The sequence below is a fragment of the Euprymna scolopes genome, chromosome 33, assembly GCF_053919585.1.
Source record: "Euprymna scolopes isolate OS-2025 chromosome 33, ASM5391958v1, whole genome shotgun sequence".
Classification (NCBI taxonomy): domain Eukaryota; kingdom Metazoa; phylum Mollusca; class Cephalopoda; order Sepiida; family Sepiolidae; genus Euprymna; species Euprymna scolopes.
Window position 1 is genome coordinate 11,864,945 of NC_136514.1, and position 22,157 is coordinate 11,887,101.

Below are 22,157 nucleotides of genomic sequence, written 5' to 3' on the forward strand. Positions count from 1 at the left end.
CAAGGTCACTATTTCTCCATGAATAGGGTATTTCTGCCACATGTAGGTTGGTGCATCTATCAGTAGTCTCTCCCTATCGGGTAGGGTCCAAAAAATGGGTCTCCAATATAATAGGTCCCAGTTTGTCAACAAGGCTCGAACTCCTGTTCCATCACCGCAATGTTGCATCTCTTTGCTTGTTTTACAATTATTTTAATAGAACGTGCTCTGATGAACTCATTGCACTTGCACTCCCTCGAAGAACATCTCCTCGACAAACCCACTTAGCAACAAAATCACAACTCTTCACTGTTGAGGTTCCTAAATGGCAGAACTTTTTCTACTCTAATGGCTCCTGCCATACAATGGCTAAACTTTGGAATGTCCTTCTTGCTATATGCTGATATGCAGAAGTCCAAATGCAAGGTAAACCAACATCTTAATCTTTCTTAGGCATGGTCTCAATTAGTAGCCTCTTACGTATAAGTCGCAATATGCTATGTTTGGGGGTGAAAGTGAGTTAAAAAAAAGATTCCTGTACCAAAGGATAGCAAATGTATCCATAGAAACAATCACTACGTTTCTCTATAATTGTGAATAATTTTAACTACGGTCATGGAAGTCTGACTCTACTAAATAACATGCCTAGCTCTTTTATCACGATCCACAGTCTATCTGTCACCGAAAGCTCAACTAGCCATGGTCCTGGATATGACCTTAAACTATATCTGATGGTAATGCCCCAGCTATCGGGCTTTGAGGTGTGTGGAGACACCCCTTAATTGCAATTGCTCCCAGGTCCACTCTGACCAGGAGTTGTACTTCCTGTTAGGTTGCCAACTATGGGTTGAATAAAAACTTTAAAGAAAAACAAAACAAATATATCCTGTTAAAATAGTTTCTTCAAAATAACTGGATTTGGCATTAAATAAATTGAAAAGGGTTGATATGTCGTAAAATAAAACAACCAACAATCAACTCGCGATCTTTGCACTGGGCCCGGATGTTTTCATTTTCTTACTGATTTTAATTCTATTGAGGTTTACCGAAAATATAATTATCTTGCAGAATATATTAGTTCTTAGCCTCTGGTGAAAATTAGTATCGCCCATTACCGACTGATTTTCAAGAACTGCATATTTTTGCTCTGGTTCACAGGGGTTTTAGCCGCCAATATATCCAAATGTATCATTCGATGGACCCCGAAGAAAATGAAAACATATATTTCTATTAATTTTATAATAAAACTTTTTATGCTGATTCGGGCAAATACATGTTATTAAAGCTCATGTGAACTAATTAATATATATCAGAATTTAGTTTACATGGATTATTTTCTCTAACATTTTTTGTGAGCGAATCTTTTAAAAAATTTATTGGAGGATGCAATTTTGAATGTGTGCTCAAGCAAAACGGTTGGTTGATAGAATATATACATATATATATATGTGTGTATATATGCATATATACACACATATATATAATAAACAAAATATGTATAATAAATATATAAACTAAAATATATTATACATGCCTTTGCTTTTGCATTTTAACATCTAAGTATAAAAAACAAATAATATATTTCTAAATTCATGATAATATGTTTATTACTTCACATTACGTCTGCATATATATATATATATATATATATATAAATTTGTTTGATAAAAATTCAATATGGCGTAATAGAAAAACATAAAGGTATTTGCAGCTTCTCTTCCAATTTTCGGATTTTAATCATGTCAAATCACACTTCATTTTCTTTTTGACAGATTGATTGTTGCTATTTCTTCTGATGAGTTAAGGGCATAATAGATTCATTGATTTATATAATAACTAAGTGATTGATTTCGCGCTACGAAACAGATACCGCCAAGAATTGTATAAGTCAACTGAATTTAAGGAATAAATTATAAGATGGTAAACATCATGACTTTTGGAATATAGCTTTGTATAATTTATTATCTATATTGTTCTGTAATTATATTGAGCTTCTTAAATAAGGATTGATATATATTATAAGAAAATATATTTCTACAGAAATATATATAGTTTTAAAAGCAAAGGTGGGGAGATCTAAAAACTCGACGACGTTTCGCACGTTTAGAATTTACACAAAATCTGGATCATACATCTGGATCATACATAATTTTTGCTGAAAATATTAATTAAATATCTGTACAGAATATATGGTATTATTTAATTAAAATTAACACTGCAGCAATATACAATAGAACAGTAACTGTAATAAAGTTTTCCTAATCTTAATAAAGAAAGTTAAAAGCGACTCACCAATAATTTCGTACTCCGTATTTCGGATTGGTTTGCACAAAATACTTTTTGTATGGAAGCCAGTCATCTTGTCAGCCTGTAAATATCAATAAGTATCCAATTATGAAATGCGTCCTTAAAAAACAAAAGGATAAAGAAGCATATATAAACGATTTAAAAAGAATCGTAAATATAATTGTAAAGTTTTACTATTAAATGAGTACAAATATAAACGAATCACATGAAAACTGCAGCAGAAGTAAAATGAAAAGATTGAAGCAAGAGCAAATGAAACCAAAAGAACCGAAACTATGAGTAATATAATAAACGATGAAAATCGCTCCCCCCCAGAGAAAAGGACACTATTCTAGGCTTATACTGTACAAAATAGTTAGGAAGTATAAAAAAGAATGGGAAGACAGAGGAGGAATGCGAGGAGTACTGGGATCTGGGGGAAACTGAGAGAACATCAAGGGTAATCAGCTATTGCGGAATAGCAGGGTCATTTACAATGATTATCCGAAGATGTGGAGAATTCTAGAAATTTTAGGGGGCTCGTTGTTATTCAGATTAAAAGGTGCACTAGCGGCTCTTATAAGAAACGCACACTGGTAATGACCTGTGTCAGAAGTCATAGATAATAATAATAATAATAATAATAATAATAATAATAATAATAATAATAATAATAAAGTCTGAAAAACTTTGAAAAAAGAATAGGAGAAATTGGAACTAGAGGAATGTCTGGAAAATACAAAAAACAACAATAATGAAAACAGCTGAAATATTTAGGAAACCCCTTGAATGTGGAAATTAACACGCGTGAACCACAAGCGCAGATCAGACAAAGAAAACATGATGCAGAAACAAAACATGAAGCGCTGCATGGAACCAAGAACATTGAAGCTACATGCCTACACGTTTTCTAAATCAAGGAGGAAGAAAAGACCGAGGAGTGAGCACTGACCAGACCTCCATTGTATAAGTGTGAAGAGAACTAGGATCTTGGGGAGGCTTATTGCCAGTTAAATTCCAGTAAAGACCAATGGTCGCTGCCAACGAGAAATTAATGGCAAATAGCTGTTGCGATAATGCAAATTACTTTTCAAATCAAATCAAAAGAGGTTGGGAGTACTGGAAAATCCGAGGAACCTTGCTGTCACTCAGCTTCCAGAGAACACCACGGGCTGTATTCAATGAGATCTTTGATGGCCCATGTGAAAGCTTTTTGTGGGCCAATAATAATAATAATGATAATAATAATAATAGTAATAATAATATTGTATAAAGCACTCTGAGCTATATACATCTACTAGACTACCAGTGGTCCGTTGGGTCAGTATGTTATATTAGCTATGGAATTCATGTATGAGCGTGACACTTGTGACGTAAAGAAAATAGTTTTTTGGACATAACAAAAACCTTTCTATGAAAGTATATTAAAGTAAATGAAAAAAGAATATAGATAGATTTCTATGAGTCGTTCTGTTTTTTATAATTGATTACCATTGAAAAAAACATTACAGTTACTGAATTATAAGTGGTTGGTCATACTTATAGGTAAGTATGAACTGAACAGATACAATAATACTTCTTATAGTTAAAATTAAATTTTGATATATCTGCTTTTTTTACATCGTTCATTTCTGTATTACGTTTAAGTTATTTTAAACACCACTCTCCCCATGTTAAATAATAATTTCGAATTAATAACGTTAATATTTCAGCGTCCCAATTGTTCTTTTGTTTTTTGTTTATTTGAAACCCCACTCTTTCCATTTTAAATAATAATTTCGAAATAATAACGTTAATATTTCAGTGCGCAGGTCATGCGCGCAGGTCATGCGCGCATGCGCAGGTCATGCGCGCATGCGCAATCGGATGTCGTAAACCGGAAAGTGGGTTACATATATTGTTACAAGGTCATTTGAGTTTTATAATTATATAGATTTTCAGGGTAAGACCAAAATATAATTTGTGATGTTAAAAGTTATGTTTTGGAAAAATAGATAGGAAGTTTAAGAAGAAACATTCTCTCTGACTTATTAAAAATAGAACTATGTTTATAGTTTGTGAATTTTAACTGAGATAAATAGAAAAACACAAGGATAGAATGTTAGATATGACAGCTGGTAAGATAACGATACATGTTATTTAGCGTATGATGTCACAGTCAGCTGGTCGGGATGTTTGAGCAGTTAGTATCCGAGATTTGAGAGTGAGAGACGTGATGGAAGCAAGCACAAGCAAATACGAATGAAATAGAGAAGAAAGCGGTTGAAGGGCTCCGAGGGACTGGACAAAGAAATAAAATGTTCATATTTCTAACCGGTGACGTTGTGTTTGTCTGTCCAAAGGGAATAATTCTTTGTTGCAGCCCGTCTAATGAGAAGAATCAAAGAAACGAGCAATCGGACGGATAAGGTTAGTAACAAAATTAATGTGCTGTCTTTTTTATACACAGTAATTGACAAAACACAACAAAACAGTAATTGCAAACTCACTTGGCAAAAAATAAACTAAAGGGTTTGCCACATAATAAGCGAATACAGCAAAATAAAACCAAATAAACACAAAAATAGACACGACTAAGTGAGGAAGGTAGTAAACTGAGGATTATGAAGACAACTGCATCTTGAATACCTAAACAAATGGTACAAACATAAACTGGCAGTAGTGATTAAAAACGAAACCCACAGAATCCTATGGGACAAGTGTATACAAACAGATAAACCCATCCCAACAAAAAGACCGAAGGTCATAATACTCGGTAACCCATTTTTGTCACTGCGCAGAAATAGCTTGACGTTAAATTTGAACTCAACCTCAGGTCAAAAATCTCAAACACAATCCAACTGTTCTCTTCTCTCCGCACTTTCCACACTGACGCCCAAAATAAAGAAGACGGCTCTTTTATAGAGAGACCCAACTACGTCTCATTTGTATACCCCCTCCCCCCTCTCGTCACATCACGTGATCATCAGTCCATAAATACCAGGGGGCGGCCATTTTTATTTTCTCTTTTTTTTCTTTCCTAACACGAGCCGCACGATGCATGAGGTAAGGTTTTTTACTTTTAACCACAATTAATAAGGAAAAGTCCAGCGAAATTGTAGCTTTTGCGGTTACAGTAGACCACAGATTGGCTAAAAAGATGAAAGGAATATGGAGGATGAAAAAAATTAAGATAATTAGGAATACCATTTACAACCCCGAAAAGCGATAAAAATGGGAGTAATTAGAATTAGCGGATGAGAAGGAACAAGGGCAACAATAATGAAAACGGCTGAAATATTAATGAAAACGCCTGAATGCAGAGACTAATAGACATAACCGGCATTATAGAAACTGTAAGAGAAAACTGAAAACAAGAGAGGAGCACTATATAGGATAAATAAAACTATATAGAATAAATAACACTATATAGGATAAATAAAACTATATAGGATAAATAAAACTATATAGGATAAATAAAACTATATAGGATAAATAAAACTACATAGGATAAATAAAACTACATAGGATAAATAAAATTATATAGGATAAATAAAACTATATAGGATAAATAAAACTATATAGGATAAATAAAACTATATAGGATAAATAAAACTAAAATACTATGCTCGTAAGTTATATCTCGCAATAAACGAATTATAGTCTTAGCATCAGCTGGCACCAGAAAAATGTTCGTGAAAGGTGAATTCGGATAAAAATACCAAGAAGAAAAAGCACTTATCAGACCTTCACTAGATGTGTGCGAAAAGGACTAGGATCTTGACGAAGCCTGTTGCTGCATGGATTCTCATGAAAGTCAATGGCCATTGCTTTTTAGAAATACCATGATAAACTGCTGTTGCGATAATGCAAATTCATTTGCAAGGGTAATCGATCGAAAGAGGTGAAGGTTGCTGGAAATCTGGTGAGACATTTGTCACTTAGACTCCAGGGAACACTACAGGATGTTGGCAAATGCACATTTTTGATGATGATCTGTTTGAAAACTTATAGTGAGTCAAAATAAATTAACAAATATATTGTTTAGAATTGAATTGACTCTTAAATGAAATATGAATTGTACAACATTCTAATATCCGAACCATTTCCGGACGAGACGATGCGATGGCAACAGAAACACTCAGCAGGCTTCACACGAACACGGTTTGCTATTGAATAACAAGTTAAAGACACGGAACTTGAGAAGACAAACCAATTAACTTAAATACTAAGTTCATTAAAAACTATTTTTATTTGTTTATTTTTATATTTTGTTCAAATACACCTTTAGTTCGTCGATTGAACTAATCTATATCTATATATAAAAGAAAGAATGTGTGTGAGGACACGTCTCAACTAATATGCTCGATTTATTTTAGATCTACAGACTTGAAATTTAGTATATGCGGTATTCAGATATGTGGAAAACATTTTAATCTGTTTTCATCTGGAAGAAAGGGTTGCTAAGATGTTAAAATTGAAAAATTCGTACATGGGAATGATCGAACCGTTTCACGAATGCGCATGCGTGAATAGTTTACATTACAGATCACTTATGCTAAGAATAAGTAGTCTGTAAACACATTATAGATCGTTTCAGGTTGGTCTAATGGCTTTCATACTTGACTCACTCTCTTTAGGGCTAGGTTTCGATATCAGCTCAAGTATATATTTTTTCATTTTTTAACTTACAAGAAGTTAACTGTTAAGAAAAAAGTCATACTCATATACACATGTCTCAGTTTCTTTCTGGGGTTTTTTAACTTCATTTTTTTGTGTTTAATATCTACGTTTTTCTGTTAATAAGAAATGAGCAGTCTGCATTAATTAAAATATAATATTTATGCGTATTTTATGATAGTGCAATAAAATGAGTGCATTTTTTTCACGTTTACAAGATAACTTCATGGCATTGTAAACAAAATGGCCACTTACACATTCATTATACCTACACCTGCTGCCTACATCTGGTGCATGTTTTACTATTCACTTCTACTCACTACCCTAACTTTCTCTTCTTGTCCCAGAAGGAACAACTTTTCTATGGAAGTCGCTTTCTAAAGTGGAATTCTCTCTAATCAATCTCTCCGTATACGTTACCATCGAACACCGGTGTATATTCTTAGCGGAAGGCATTACACGAAGAGGATGAGAAGATGAGATTAGATGAATTGAATGAAACATAAGGAGTAACTACGTCCTTAAATCAGATTGATCAATACGATGGCATACTAATAAAGCTTCCTCCATTTCTGATCCCTCTTTTACCGTCGCTTGTAAATGTAGACCCCCAAAAGATGCAAACGGCTAACTAAACGCACTTGTTCCATCTAAATACGTTGATTGATTGATTAATTTGCGTATTTTTCTGGTTTCCGTTCTGGCTTTTGCTTGAAGTTACGGTATTAAAATTACCCTTATGCAAAGCGTGGAGCCTGACACGCCGAAAGGGAAGCCACGTATATGTTTCGATCAATTGAGAATCAATATTACGGGATTCTGGAAAAGTGTAGATTAGAACCCCCCCCCCCCCGCTCGTTACATATATAACACGAATGAGGTCGAATAATATCAAACAAAAATGAAAAAAGCCTGTGAAGCCAACACCTCGCAAAGTTGATTGCATTTGTTTTAGTATATAACAAAAAACTAATTATTCTTTTTTGACGTTTGGTATTATTATTATTATTATTATTATTATTATTATTATATTATTATATTATTATTATTATTATTATTATTATTATTAACTATGTATCCTCACACAAATCATAATCAGTAATAACTCACTGGAGTTAGGTGACAACAAGTCTGCCACGATTTACAGTTCTTTAATCCTCTTTCGATAAAAAAAATCAATTGATTTTGCGTTATCGAAACAACCGCTAACCATTGATTTCTCGTTGGCAAGCATAATCGATCTTCACTGTGATTTTGGTGGCGATAAGCTTTCCTTAGATCCCTGTACTCAACGAATTTTCTAATTAAAGTCTGATTGGTTCTCTCATTCATAAGTCTTTCCATTTTCCTCAACACTTCACGACTATTTTTCGAGGGTTAGTTTCCGCATCTGAAAGTTTTCCTTAAGATTCATTTTTTCATCATAATCTACATCTGTATAGTCTTGAGCTTCCCATTGATTCCTATTTCTCTTAGTAATTTTTCAATTCTTTCCAGACCTGTCGTATTGCGCCTACAAATTTTGGTTCTTACTTGTTGCACTCATTAAGAGTTCTCACACAGGTCATCACCAGAGATTGCTCACTTACAACTTTTGGTGTTCCCTGCAGTCTGGGTGATAACAAGTCTCCCCAAATTTCCAGTACACTCAACTTCTTTTAATAACTTATGCAAATGAATCGCGTTATGGTGACAGTCATTTGCCGTTAACTTCTCGCTGGCACTGCCTATTGGTTATCGTTTAAATTTGGGTGGCAATAAGCCACTCCAATATCCCAGTTCTCTTCGCACCTATCTAGTGGAGGTCTGATTAGTGCTTTCTCTCCTCAGTCTTTCCATTCTTCTTGACTCTTTGAATATTTGCTATGTATGCCAGTCATTGCTTAATCGCCATTTTTTTTTTTTGCTTATTTTTGTACAATTTTTTGCTTATTTTTTTGGAGGGGGGCAGTAGTCAATGTATATTTTCGCGATCCCAGTTTTGTTTTTGTTTTTTTTTGGTTGCATCTTTTCGTTTAATTTCTGTTGCAATTTCTATTCATAGGTTAGTATTTATCGCTCAAGTCAATCAATTTCTGCACTCAATAATTTTCTTTAAAATTTCAGGTTTCTGAAATTATGGTCCGTTATGTAATCTTAGTCTTTCCGTCGATCCTGATTTCTCCGAATCATTTTTTTTTTTCAAATTATTTTAGAATGTTCCTAGTGCTCCTTCAATTATTGGTATTATATTAATTTTCTAACGTTAAATATTTCCTTCCGTTCACTGATAAGTTCTGCAGATTTATTTCGTTTTCTGCCTCTTTCTTCTTCACACTGTGGACCGGCGGGACGGCAAAGTATACAATTTGGCAGTTTCTTTCTATTTTGTTTATAATTATGACGTTTGGTATTCTGACATGAATAGTTTATCTGTTTGTATCCCCATATCCTAAAGGATTTGCGGTATTCGTTTTCCTGTACTGGTACCTGTATTTGTCTGCATGTTATAGGAGTAGTCGTCTGCAGAGCTCCCGTGCTTTGCCTTCCCCATGCAGTTGTGTCTGTCCTTGTATATCTTTTAGACTAGTTTGCTGCATTCCGGTCTTAGTTGGTAATCGTAATGCATAATTGATAGTTCCGAATTCGATTCAATGTCCTTACTGAATATTCTGGTTGCATATATCAGCTTCTCCAGGTCCTTCTTGCGCTTTGTAAAAGAGCTTCAGTCATCCATATACATGAGGTGGTTTATTCGTTCTCATTTTGTAAATTTTTTTCCTGCATTACATTTCCTTAGCGTGTGATTAAGCAGCATTTTTGTGATGATAAACTAAAGTAGTAATAATAATAATAATAATAATAATAATTATTATTATTATTATTATTATTATTATTATTTTACTGTGACCTATCTCATGAGTAATTAGAGTGATCGTTTTCTGGGAAAAAATGGTGCTTCCTCTAGTCTGAAGGAAAACGAGTCTTCCTTTATTTCCAGCATCCTTTACTTCTTCCTAGCTCTTTAATTGCCTTTACATATTTGCAACAGTAATTTATAACCGTGTGCTCCTTTATAATAAATGATGATTAGTCATTTGGTTATAAACAAAGGTATATAAGTGTATATTAATATATATCCATATATGTAAATATATTTGTTTTTTTACCAATTGTCAAAATTTTAACGATAAAATAGTATTTTAATCTTAAAAAATCCACAAATTTTCATGTAGTTTTGTCCCATCGAACAACAGATTTCAATATTCAATTTGGCTACGAGTATATATAATTTATGAAAATGCCTGTGTGTGTGTCTGTCTGTGTACATTTCCCTCCCTAATAAGTCTGTAAGTTTTCGGCCTATAGACTTGAGATTTGACATAAGGACTATTGAGATTTAGGACAATCTTTTAATCGTTTTACGGCCAGAAATTTGTCTCTCAAGGGATCAAAGTTCACGATTTGACCTTTAAAACCCTACCAAACTCGTCGTCTAATTTTGGGTCTAAGCACTTGAAATTTTTTAATGTGGGTTACTTGGACATAGATAAAACTTTATAATTTGATTTTCGCCTCACAAGTAAAAGTTTAAGGGGTCACATTAAAAAAAAATACCTCTGCGGTTTCTATTAAAGTACTCGGCCAATTTCTAGCCTAAACATGTGAAATTTTACATGAAGGGTATTGAGAGATAGGGCAAGTTTTTTAATCGGTGTGGGTCGACAATTAGTGCTGCCAAGAGGTCAAAGTTCCAAAGATTTGACGTTTGCAGTCTCTAGCAAACTATGCAGCTAATGTTGGGTCTAAACATTTGAAATTTATACATAACGGCTATTCAGACATGCGGCAAGAATTTTAATTAGTTTTGGGTCGAACATTTAGCTACCAAAAAGTCAAAGTTGAAAGAGTTGACCTTTGCAGATTCTACAAAATTTCTCCGCAAATTTGAAGTATAAAGTCTTGAAATTTTAGATGTAGGTAACTTGGATATAAGCTAAACTTTGTATTTTGATTTGAGACCAAAATAATAAATGTTAAGGGGTGAACATTGGGGCCAAAGTTGGAAAAAGTTACCCTTGCGCTTTCCATGAAATTACTCAGACAAATTTTGGTCTAAACATTTGAAATCTTTCATGAAGTGTATTAACATGTAGGGCAAGTTATGAACAGTACGTAGAACCCGAGCTGAACTGCTAGTATATATATATATCATTCGTGGTTCGATGGTTAGAGCTGCCGACTATCAACACGACGATTGCATGTTCGATCCACGGCTAGGAAAAGGCGTGTGTCTAGCCGTCCTGGTGAGCTGTGATACAACGAAACAGTACTTTATGTGAATAACTATGTATACAACTTTTTTAGTAATTTTGTTCGTTCCAAATCTCAACGATAAGGTATCGGAATTTAACAAATAAAGTCAGGTGTGTATAGGTAATGACCGGAATCGTAGAGTGGGGTATGCGACATTTGTTTCTACGGTGGCACTTTAAGCGGGACCATATATCATCCACAACTTATATTTGTTAACAGTCGTAAAATATTTAAATCATAGTCATTTGTTTTCCTTGTTTGCCATTTGAATTACAAAATATATTTCCTCCAAAACTCTGGCCTTTATGTTGGGGAGACTTAACCTTTTATAAATATATATATATATATATATATATATATATATATATATGTATAATTATTTTTTTATTATAATAATTAAATACCTACAGACACTAGTGTTTCATCCTTTCGGGAATCTTCAGTGCAGGGTGTCACGATTACTACCAGTCGAACGATTCGAACCCCGCATCACGAGACATCTCTGGCTCGCTTAGCTGAAACCTAATCCATTCGGCTAACATTAACCGCCTGAAATAACGTTGAATTTTAAACATCTTTATTTTAAGTGTTCATTTACATCAGTCAGACAGTGATCTAATCGTTATACGATGATCTACGCATAATATATATATATTAGTACATGCGTGCACACCATAGGAAAATTTCTAGTTATATTTCACCTATATTTTCGCAAATGAGATAAATTAGAAACATTATAATACTCAAAATTAAAAATAGTCTTAATTTTAGTCGTTAATTTCTGCAATAATCTGATTTATGCAACACGTATTTTTGCATAAAATAGTTCAGGTTTACATATATATGTGCATGTATACATATATGGTTATATATACGTATGTAAAGTCAATATGAGTTAGTGTGTTATAGAAATCAATATACTAATATTTAGATTAGTATGAATAATGTGCGTGCGTGCGTAGCGATCGAATGCAAAACGCGACAAACATCATTTAAAAAAGATATGTAGGTATCGAAAGATAAAATGGTTCATTTCATCCCAAACATTCACTCCCAAATCATTTTAAATAGGGGAAGTGTTCCAAAGACGATGGCTCCTATTTATTTTCGCTGGAATGGATGAGAAGGGATTGAAAATTACATTGTTATCATGACTGAACTAATGCATTCATGGCCTAAATATTTTTTCTCTTTGTTCCAAGTATTGACGGTATAAGACCATAAGAAAGCAAATTCTGCCATGCACGTGCGCTAGAAGCAGAGAGTCGGTATTGAATAATGATTACTTTGTAGAAAAATAATGACTTTGTAGAAAAATAAACTGGAGTGGTAAATGTCTCTCGTTTAAATGGTACCAATCATTGTTATATAGGTGTTTCATTGAGAGAGTATTAGAGAGAGAGTAAGATGTTGTAAGACTCAGAGAGAGAGAGAGAGAGAGAGAGAGATTTTGTTGTAAGAGAGATTGTTCGTTTATAACTATTCCTATATTTTAAATTTTCATTACTTAGACGTGTAGATATGACGAAAGCTCTTAGAATGATGAGATAGTGTTCAGCAGTCTTAGTGTAGATATGATGTAGATTCACATTGTGGATATGAGATGTCGAAACGTGTATGTAATGACATTTTATAACACAGACATATAATAACAATACAATTTACCATTTTGTAGAAATCACAAACACAAAGATGAGCTTTATCACAAACACATGATGAATTTATTTCCTTACGACCGGTCGGGATTTCCTCATTAAGAACTCAAAGTTTCACATTTTAGTTTCTGAAGTGACGTCTCGCTTCAGACGTCCGCCTGTCTCTGAGTTTTCTCACTGACTGTCTTCCCTGACTGTCTCTCCTGACTGTCTCTCTGACTGTCTCTGCGACCAACTAACTCCCACTTCCTATATTGAGAAATCCATGCATCCCAGCCACGTGAGCAAAATTCACGTGTTTCAACATGCGCGACTTTGCACGTTTCCGACATTGATTTCCCAATAACCTATTTTTCTTGTGTTGTTTCCACAAAGGAATTTAACCTACATATCTAATTTATTTAAACAATATTTTATTATCCACATTCTTTTAACAATTGAATAGTTTATTTATTATTTATTTCATCCGAATTAACAATTTACTGGACATTCCATTTAAACCTATTGTTCTTTAAAACTTATGTCCAGGGTTCGATTTCTGCTTTCTCTTATTTTCATTTTAACTAATCTCTATTTTTATACTTACATGAACAGGGGACAGCCCTTATCATGTAACATCATGTCTTCATGACTGTTCAACTTTTTGAGTTAAAAAATAGGAGGCTTTACTTTTGGAACAACCCCCGTATTGTAACATTAAAATGTTGTTTTTTTAAACCTCAATTTATACTTGAATTTTATATACCCCTCTTTTAATTCTTTCATGCCGAAATGAAAACGAAATGGCTTTCTGACGTTTTGTATTCGAAAACTTCAATAATCTTGATCAGCTGATAATTTGAAGTACTATTCAATTAAATACTGAATGTACTTGTTATTAAGGTTTTATATTATACATTTTCTTCATAAAATATATTTGTTGCAATAATAACAATAATAAAGATAATGATAACGTACTTGAAGTGAGAAACTTCAAATGCAGGTAACATTTCATTAATTCTTTTTGCGCGTCTAACGCGATATTTTGCTGATTACTGTTCTTTGAAAATCACACCTTATCAAGACACAAAATAATACTCTCGTATAATTAAACGATTTATATTCTGAACTTCAATATGTTTATCCTTCAAGTGAAGTTTGGAAATGGAAGTATAATTGGAGGTGGTTGTTTCTCTTTTGCCGGCCCTAGAAAACTTCACATCATAGAAGGTAAATCGAATTCTTAAATTATCAGGCTATATTTGACGATAATCTTTCGAAGTCTGCAGAGGATTTTAACTAGCCTAACGGTTTGATATTCTCGCAGGTCAACGATTATAAGCACATGGCTAAGGCAACTACTGTATGGTTTCGAGAGACAACTATAGAGGTATTGGGATTGCCGAGTCAATCATCTTACTTCAAATCAATTTAAAATCTGTGGCGAGAGTTGAAGTTCATGATACAAAAGAGAGATCGAGGAATCTGACAGAACTTAAGTGAATCTGCCAATGCAATTCCAGTTAACATTAGTAACAATCTTGTAAGGAAGTATTTAAAATGTTCGGAAGCAGTTATGGCAAGTAAAGCCCATAATACATTTTTTATTTGTGTTGGATACTTTTTGAACCTTAGAGATGGCATTTATTTAATTATCTAGTGAATGCGCAATTACATATGTTTTTTGATACGAAATTTGAATTTCATCATTACATTGGACTAGCACTTTTTTTATAATTTTTATTTTCGTGTAATAAAAATAAATCAACTCTTTGCTTTGTATCGGGTGCTTATTGCGCATACTGTATATATATATATATATATATATTTATATATAACACAATATATATGTATAAATAATATAATATATAAATAACGAAAACTTTATATTCCACATTCCGTTTATTTTTTTCAGCATGTTCAAAGTTCAGTTTACTATATATATATATATATATATATATATATACATATATATATATATATATATGATGGAGAGAGAGATAGAGAAAAAGAGATATATAGATAGTAATGATTTGAGGTGATTTCACAGATAGATAAAGAAGTTATAAAATTAAACCACTCTTAGCTATTAATTTACGCATGCGCAAACGTGTAGAACCGTCAGCAAGTTGTATTAAACATTCTGCATTTTAACCTGTCTTCTTCAGTACTCGTTATTCACCCAGGCAAACTAATATTTTACTCCTCATAAACTAACCTCGGTCTATGTTTACTATTTCCTGTTTATTTCCATTAGATGAGATTAGTATTTTAAAGGTTTATGCGTTAAATATTTGCGCACATGCATGAATACATACAGACATACGTACATTAATACATACGTCTGCTGTTTTATTTATATAGACGATTACGAGTGTATCAGTCGCAATTATTGGTCGTTTGTATAAATAATTATACACCAGTTGCCATTGTCAGAAACCACTGATTCGATTGGCTACGAATACCGTTTCTCTTACGCGAGTATTTAGTTTCAAAAGAATTTTAAGTAATCAATAAGGGGAAAAGTGAAGAAGAGACGTTGTTTTCATGTAGTTGGTTTCTTATCTGCATGCACGCTTGGAAGGAAAACACACACACACATATATATATATATATATATATATATATATATATATATAGGGTGACCCCCAAAACGGGCCCGACTCTAATTAGGCCCCATTTCTTAGTGTTTTGTCCGAATGAAATGATACTTTGGTCATAACTAGTTTATTATATTCAAAAGATCACATCAAATCACTAGGATCTTTGGCTTTTTTTCTTCGTTGACTGTAAAATGCTCAGAAAAACAGTTGAATGTCCTGCGATGTTTTTTTTGATCACCCTGCCTATATATATATATATATATATATATATATATATATAATATATATATATATATATATATATATATATACACTTGACAATATCGTAAATCTCCATCAGGGTATGCCGCTTTTTACCACTCCCATTTGCTTCAACGTTTTTTTCTTTGTTGTTTTTTTTTTAAGAATTGACAGAAGTATGTCTCTCCGGAAGTCTAGGACTTGTGAAACTCTCCGTTTCTGGAGTAATCTCTTGTTCCTAGGTGTCACTCATTTTATTTTTCTATTCACGGAAGAGATTTTGTAATATGGCATCAGTACAGCCGAACGTTTTAAATTTCACTGAATATTTTATGTAAATTGTGGTCTTGTTGGAAGTGTGAGTTAACGAATAACATTTCTTTTTTTTATAATTTGGTTCAATTTAAAAGTAAACCCCATCATTTTCTAATTTATTAATTACGTCGAACTAAATTATCGTTTTTATTCTAATGTCTATATTTTATATTCAATAAATGAGATATTATTTGTCTTACTTCAGCAGATGTCAAAATATTGTTGATGAATAAATGACGGAGGAGTAGCTTGACATTATATAACATATATCCTTCATACTTGGTTTATTCATGATCGGGAATAGATTAGAGTAAGGGTGGTATGCATCGGTAAAAAATACTATTATTTAGCAAAGTCCCGACCTTACGATTTGACCTTGACCTTGAAAAATAGTATGCACCCTTCCTAGATCAGAGACAATAATCCTGCCAGGTTTGTTCATGACTAGTTCAGCGGTGTGGACTGTAGGAGAGTTTATATACATAGGCTATGACCTTGATATTTGACCTTAACCTAGAAAAATGGTGTTCACGATCCTTAGTTGGGAGAACCATCATCATTCCAGGTTTAGTCATGATTCGCTCAATGGTGTGGGCTGTAAGTGGGTATATATACATAAACTATAACCTTGACATTTGGCCTGAACCTTGAAAAATGATGTGCACCATCCCTCGGTCTGGGGGACTATTGCCATGCCAGGTTTGGTCATGATACGTCTAGTGGTTTGACTGTAACAGATTTGTACACACACACAGACGCTACTACTTCATATATATATCATCTAGATTATTGGTAGTGGTTTACCAAAATATATTTTTAGTCATTGTTCTTTCTAGAAAGACACCGGGGAGGATACACGTAGACGATTGTTAACATTCTAAATGAAATTGATTTCGGTCGAGCGAACTGAATTCGAATTTGATAAATTCACATTTTCAGTATTTTCTGTTAATCACTTGACCACTTTCACCTCCCATCTCTAGCAAATATTATAAAAGGTTATGTGTGTATATGCTTAATAGTATACAAGGTCCGCACCTAAACTAATTAACCTATCATTATTAATTCTGTAATAAAGTTTAATCTAATTCAGCTTCTTCCACAACGAGAGGACCATGATTCCCCTTTCCAGACATCAGATTAAAAAATGGCGGATAAAAGTTGCTTAAACAATTTTGTTGTGGGAGTAATACCAATCCCGCAGAACCAGTGTTCTTCATTCACTTTTACACATTTCAAACTACAGGGTGGAACGATAAAATTGTCGGCCCAAAAATGAACGACGTGGTTCCATTTCCGTTTGATAAAAACCAATTTTCATGTTAGCTAGTCTTGTACAAATCCCAAGAGCGATAAGAGCCTTCTATAATGTCTGAACGTGACCCAATGTCCAACGAGCTAGATCAGATATGCACCGCTGTAAAACTGATGCTCACTACTGATGCAAGTTATGACAATAGGACCATTGCCACCATCCTCAAAATGCATCGCTGAATTGCCAGGATAAACAAAGACGTGCCAAGGGTGATGAAAACTGTTTCCAAACACGGTTATGATTTTAGTGAGGTTTCAAGTGAGGGCCACATCATTCCACATTACATTTACGATGTCGGCTTTCAAGTCTACACCAAAATGTACCTGTATTTGCTGAAGAAGATGTTGAGCCCCTGATGCAATCAGGTGGCCGCTGGCAGACCATGGATGTGGCAGCAGGACTCGTCGCCGACAAGTCCAAAGAAACCCAAGCTTGGCTTCACAATGGGTGCTACGACTTTGTACTCTTTTCTTGCTGTCCCCTTTCCTACCTTGACCTGAACCCGCCAGACTTCTTCCTTTGGTCATACATCGAGAACATCACAAACATGACCTCCCCAACACCCAAACCAGCAAAATCACAGCCATCCGGCGAGTATTCGCTGAGCTTCAACCAGCGCTTGCGGAAAAGGAATGCTCCCAGTTCCGGACATTATCAAGGCGGTGGCTGAGGGTGAGGGCGGCTACATCGAATACATGTCAGTTCTACTATATAATCAACTTACCTGAATTTAGTTTTGCAATGTTTTTTTTTTTTTTTTAATAAAGCTGTAGTGTTTTATTTGTATGGAAAAATAGAGAAGGTTTATCGAAAGAACGTGCCTATCTGTCGTGCGGGCTGAGAAGGAAAGACGAAAAGATTCAAAATGATATTCATGGTCTTTCAATGTCAACGGCATCAAACAATTCTCGAAAACTCGAGTCTCACACGTGATTTTGGGGTGCGCCATGGCATAATAAAAGAAGGTTGTTGGGAGTGAGTGGGCAGAAGGGTTAAGACCTGTGTAGAGTAAACATTGTCATACTTTTGCAAACTTGTTTCCTTTGAACTTGAAGGCAACGATATTGTAGTCGGTCAAGAAGCAAACCAGCAGAACAGTGTTCCATAGGCAGGCAGTTCTAATAAAGAAGCGTGCAGACCTGTGTAGAATGAACATCATCAGACTTTTCCGAACTTGTTTACACCTGGAGGCGACGATATTGTTATCCGTCAAAAATAAGCCAGCAGAACAGTGTCCAATAGGCAGTTCTGAGAAAGAAGTGTTCACACCTGTGTAGAATAAACATCGTCGTGCGACTCAGACTCTTCCGATTCATATTCACATGCGGACTTGAGGGATGCCTCAAACACTGCCCGATGGATAAAATAGCAACTCAGACTGCACATATGGGATAAACTTATCAATTTTGATATTACGTAGAAAAATGCTTGCAGGAAAAGTAATATGGTTAAGATTAAACTCAGAAAAGTAAAAAGACTAGTTGTAAAAACTGGAAAAGAAAAGATAACATATTCTAGTAAAAAAATATAATAAATTTATAACTTAAAATATTGCAGCATCGAGAATTTATATATAATGTGGTAATGAAATTTAAAAAAAAAACATCTTAATGTTGCTATATTTATACTTAATTAAATTTATTATATTTTTACTAAAATATGTTGTCTTTTTCTTTTCCAGGTTTTACAACTAGTCCTTTTACTTTTCTTAATCTTAACCATATTACTTTTCATGCTCACATTTTTCTAAGTAATCCACGATTTTTCCAAGATTTGCTTTGAAATAATATTTTTTGTGTTCAATATCATACGCATTATCAACAATCCATAACCCAATTATTATTAACTTCTTAAATTAAATGATTAAATAAATATAAAATACGTCATTAATTAAATCAGCAGAAAGAAAGGACAAAATGAGAGAAACAGAATATTATCAGCCCTACTACGGCATAGAGCATCACTTTTGTAAACCTTTTTCTATATAACCCAAATAAGATAGCATGCGAGCGACATTCCCTCTATGGTTTATGAAAGTGACGACTTTGGTAACCAACAGCCAATCAGAAGAAATCGTTTCTAAAACGTCAATGTTGAAATCGTTGTTTTGGTTACTAAAAGCCAATCAGAAGTAACCGTTTCTCAAGTTCCTTAGTAATTCTGAGGACTTTTGAACACCAGTAATTTTATTATAACCTTTGTTTGAATGAACGAAAATTGTAAGATTTTATTTTAAAATACAGCTGGAAGGTGGCCTATGAACTGTAACAATTGTTTGAAAAATAAGTGAGCGGTTAAGCTTTAAAGCAGTTCTAGAAGGGTAAAACTAGCGTTTTACCATATAATCAAACAGGTTAGTGTTTGAATGATAAAATTCGTATTATTCTGTTTGCTTATTTTGGCATGCCTAAAAACTTTTAACAGCATTGTATGTGTTTATCGACCACTTCCTCGTCATTGCCGACTTATTCAAAATTCTGAGCGTATACGATATGTAAAAATACCAATTTTTATTTTTAAGTCACCACGTACAGCTTTCTTTGAGAATCTAATTCAAGCATCTGTCTATGCTTCCATATTCTTTTGAAATTGTTTATGATGTTTTGCTTCCATATTTTTAAACTGTTTATGTTGTTATGCTTGAACGGGGATACGTATTGATTTACAAAATAGAATATAGATTCGTTTGAAATGTTCTTTTTTTTTATATAAATTTGATATCCGGTTATTAAATATTTTTGTATCTCTCTATTAATTCAAGTTTAATATAAGTATATATTTACATATATATATATATATATATATATATATATATATATAAGTGTATGATTACATATTTATATATGTCCATGCAGAGTATTTACAGTTAAAATAATTAACGGATCATCATGAATTCAGAACGAAATTTGCTATTCTCAAAGCATCTGATGTGTTTAATTTTATTTAGTTTTAAGATTCAAAAGAGGTGACCGTGCTCCAACATGAATATGCAGGTGGTAATTCGTCACAGTTCAGATACGTCTGCTTTGTTATGAGATCGTAAACATAGGTTAATTAATAAATATTTTCAAGCTATCAATTAATATGTATTTCTAAAATTTCGACACAAAATAAGTAAGATCTCATGATGTCTAATTCATGATAAAAGACTTTATCCTTATGCCCCTGATTTTAGACATTTTATAATCAAAATCATTTAAGGGATTGTAATCCAAATTTTAATAAGTATTATAGACATATGTGTTAGGAACATATATATTTATAAGGTGCTATAAACTCGCTGCAAAACTGTCTTGTTCACTGAATTAAGTTTATAGAAAACATAAATCGTTTTCTATTAAATTACATTTTTCGTAAAGTTCATTTTCCTATATAGAAGTTTATAGAATTGAATATAAAAAAGGTTTTCCTATATTTCTCTTCTAAATTTTTTTTTCTTGTACATCATTCTTAAAAAAAAAAGTCCTATTTGACTTGTCAATACGATTCTACCTGCACCGATCAACGGACATTAATTTTGTGATTTGTTTTAAATAGCCGTTAACGAATCAATAAATGTTATACACGCGTTATTTTCGTTGAGGGTGTTAAAAGGAATGTTTAGGGTGAATAATATGGTCATAACCTTTCCTTTGTAAAATCAAATATTTTAAACTTATATTAAATGTGATGCATAGAAATTAGACTCTAATCAATAAGATTCCATTAATTCCAATTACTTATTAAGACTGCTTAAGATTAAGCAATGAATTTTAAATTTATATTGAATTAATACTACGTAACTGCTTCGATCTAAATTGGAGTAGGACACATAACACATAAGTATAATAGTTAATCCTGTTATATCTTAATTTAATATTTGTAAAGTGATTATCAAACGCAAAATTGTATTAATGAGGAATGAATATTATTTAACAGTTATAATTATAGTCTCTATATACACTAGTAGAGTTACCCAGCATTGTCAATAGATTACATCTATAATATAAATCTCGCCTGTCTGTTTAAGTGTATGTATGTATGTATGTTTGTATGCATGTTTGTATGTCTGCCTAAAACTTTCGACGGAGGCGACAGATTTGCAGGAGATTGGTATCATTTTGAGGCGAGACCCTTCGGGCGACAAATATCTAAAAATTGGGCAAGCACATTAATTTCTGCACTCTCACCTACGCACTTTTCTACATGGAGGGGTCGATTCTTACGCTGACATTTTTGCAAGTCCTTCAAACCTCGCGTCAACGACATCGCATAAAAGACGTTATTTCCACCGCTTGTGACGTCACTATCGCGGTAGGCGCATCGACGAGACTGTTATTTTTTTCACCTCCTTTTCTTCTGGCGCGTTAGGGTTTCGAGCCTGCTTACTACTCCTATTTTTCTCTTATATCTTGATTTTGTTATTCATAAGGGATTATAGAAATGGTGCAAAACTGTTATTGATGAGGGATTAATTCTACTTGACAGTTATAATTCTAGTCTCTATATACACTAGTAGAGCTGCCAAGCATTGTTAATAGATAAACAAAACAGAAGAAACTATAGATTGTGTTTAACGTCTTTATATCAAAACTCCTATGTTCAACAATCTCTATATCGCTCTTGATCTCAATTCTCTTTATTTACCCTCTCTATCTCTCTATGAACATTTTCCTTTTTTTCATTATTTTTCCCTATCTATCTGTCATCTTTTATTCGTTCCTGTTTTCATTTGTTAAAATGATGATGTAATCCATTTATCCAAACAATCTGTTTTAAATGTGATAATGTGATCTTATATTTATTCCTCCTGTGGGAAGAATCGGCCAGTATAAAAGTACTTCTTGGCTT

The 22,157-nt window shown here is 33.3% G+C and overlaps 1 protein-coding gene across 1 annotated transcript in view; it reads right to left on the reverse strand.

The window, feature by feature from the left end:
* The window catches only part of LOC145258141 (dual 3',5'-cyclic-AMP and -GMP phosphodiesterase 11A-like), a 1,328,815-nt gene that overhangs the window by 574,763 nt on the left and 731,895 nt on the right, over nucleotides 1-22,157 (reverse strand). The window contains exon 8 of the mRNA XM_080115926.1: nucleotides 2,272-2,347. Coding sequence (XP_079972052.1) covers nucleotides 2,272-2,347 — 76 coding nt within the window. The remainder of the gene's footprint in view (nucleotides 1-2,271; nucleotides 2,348-22,157) is intronic.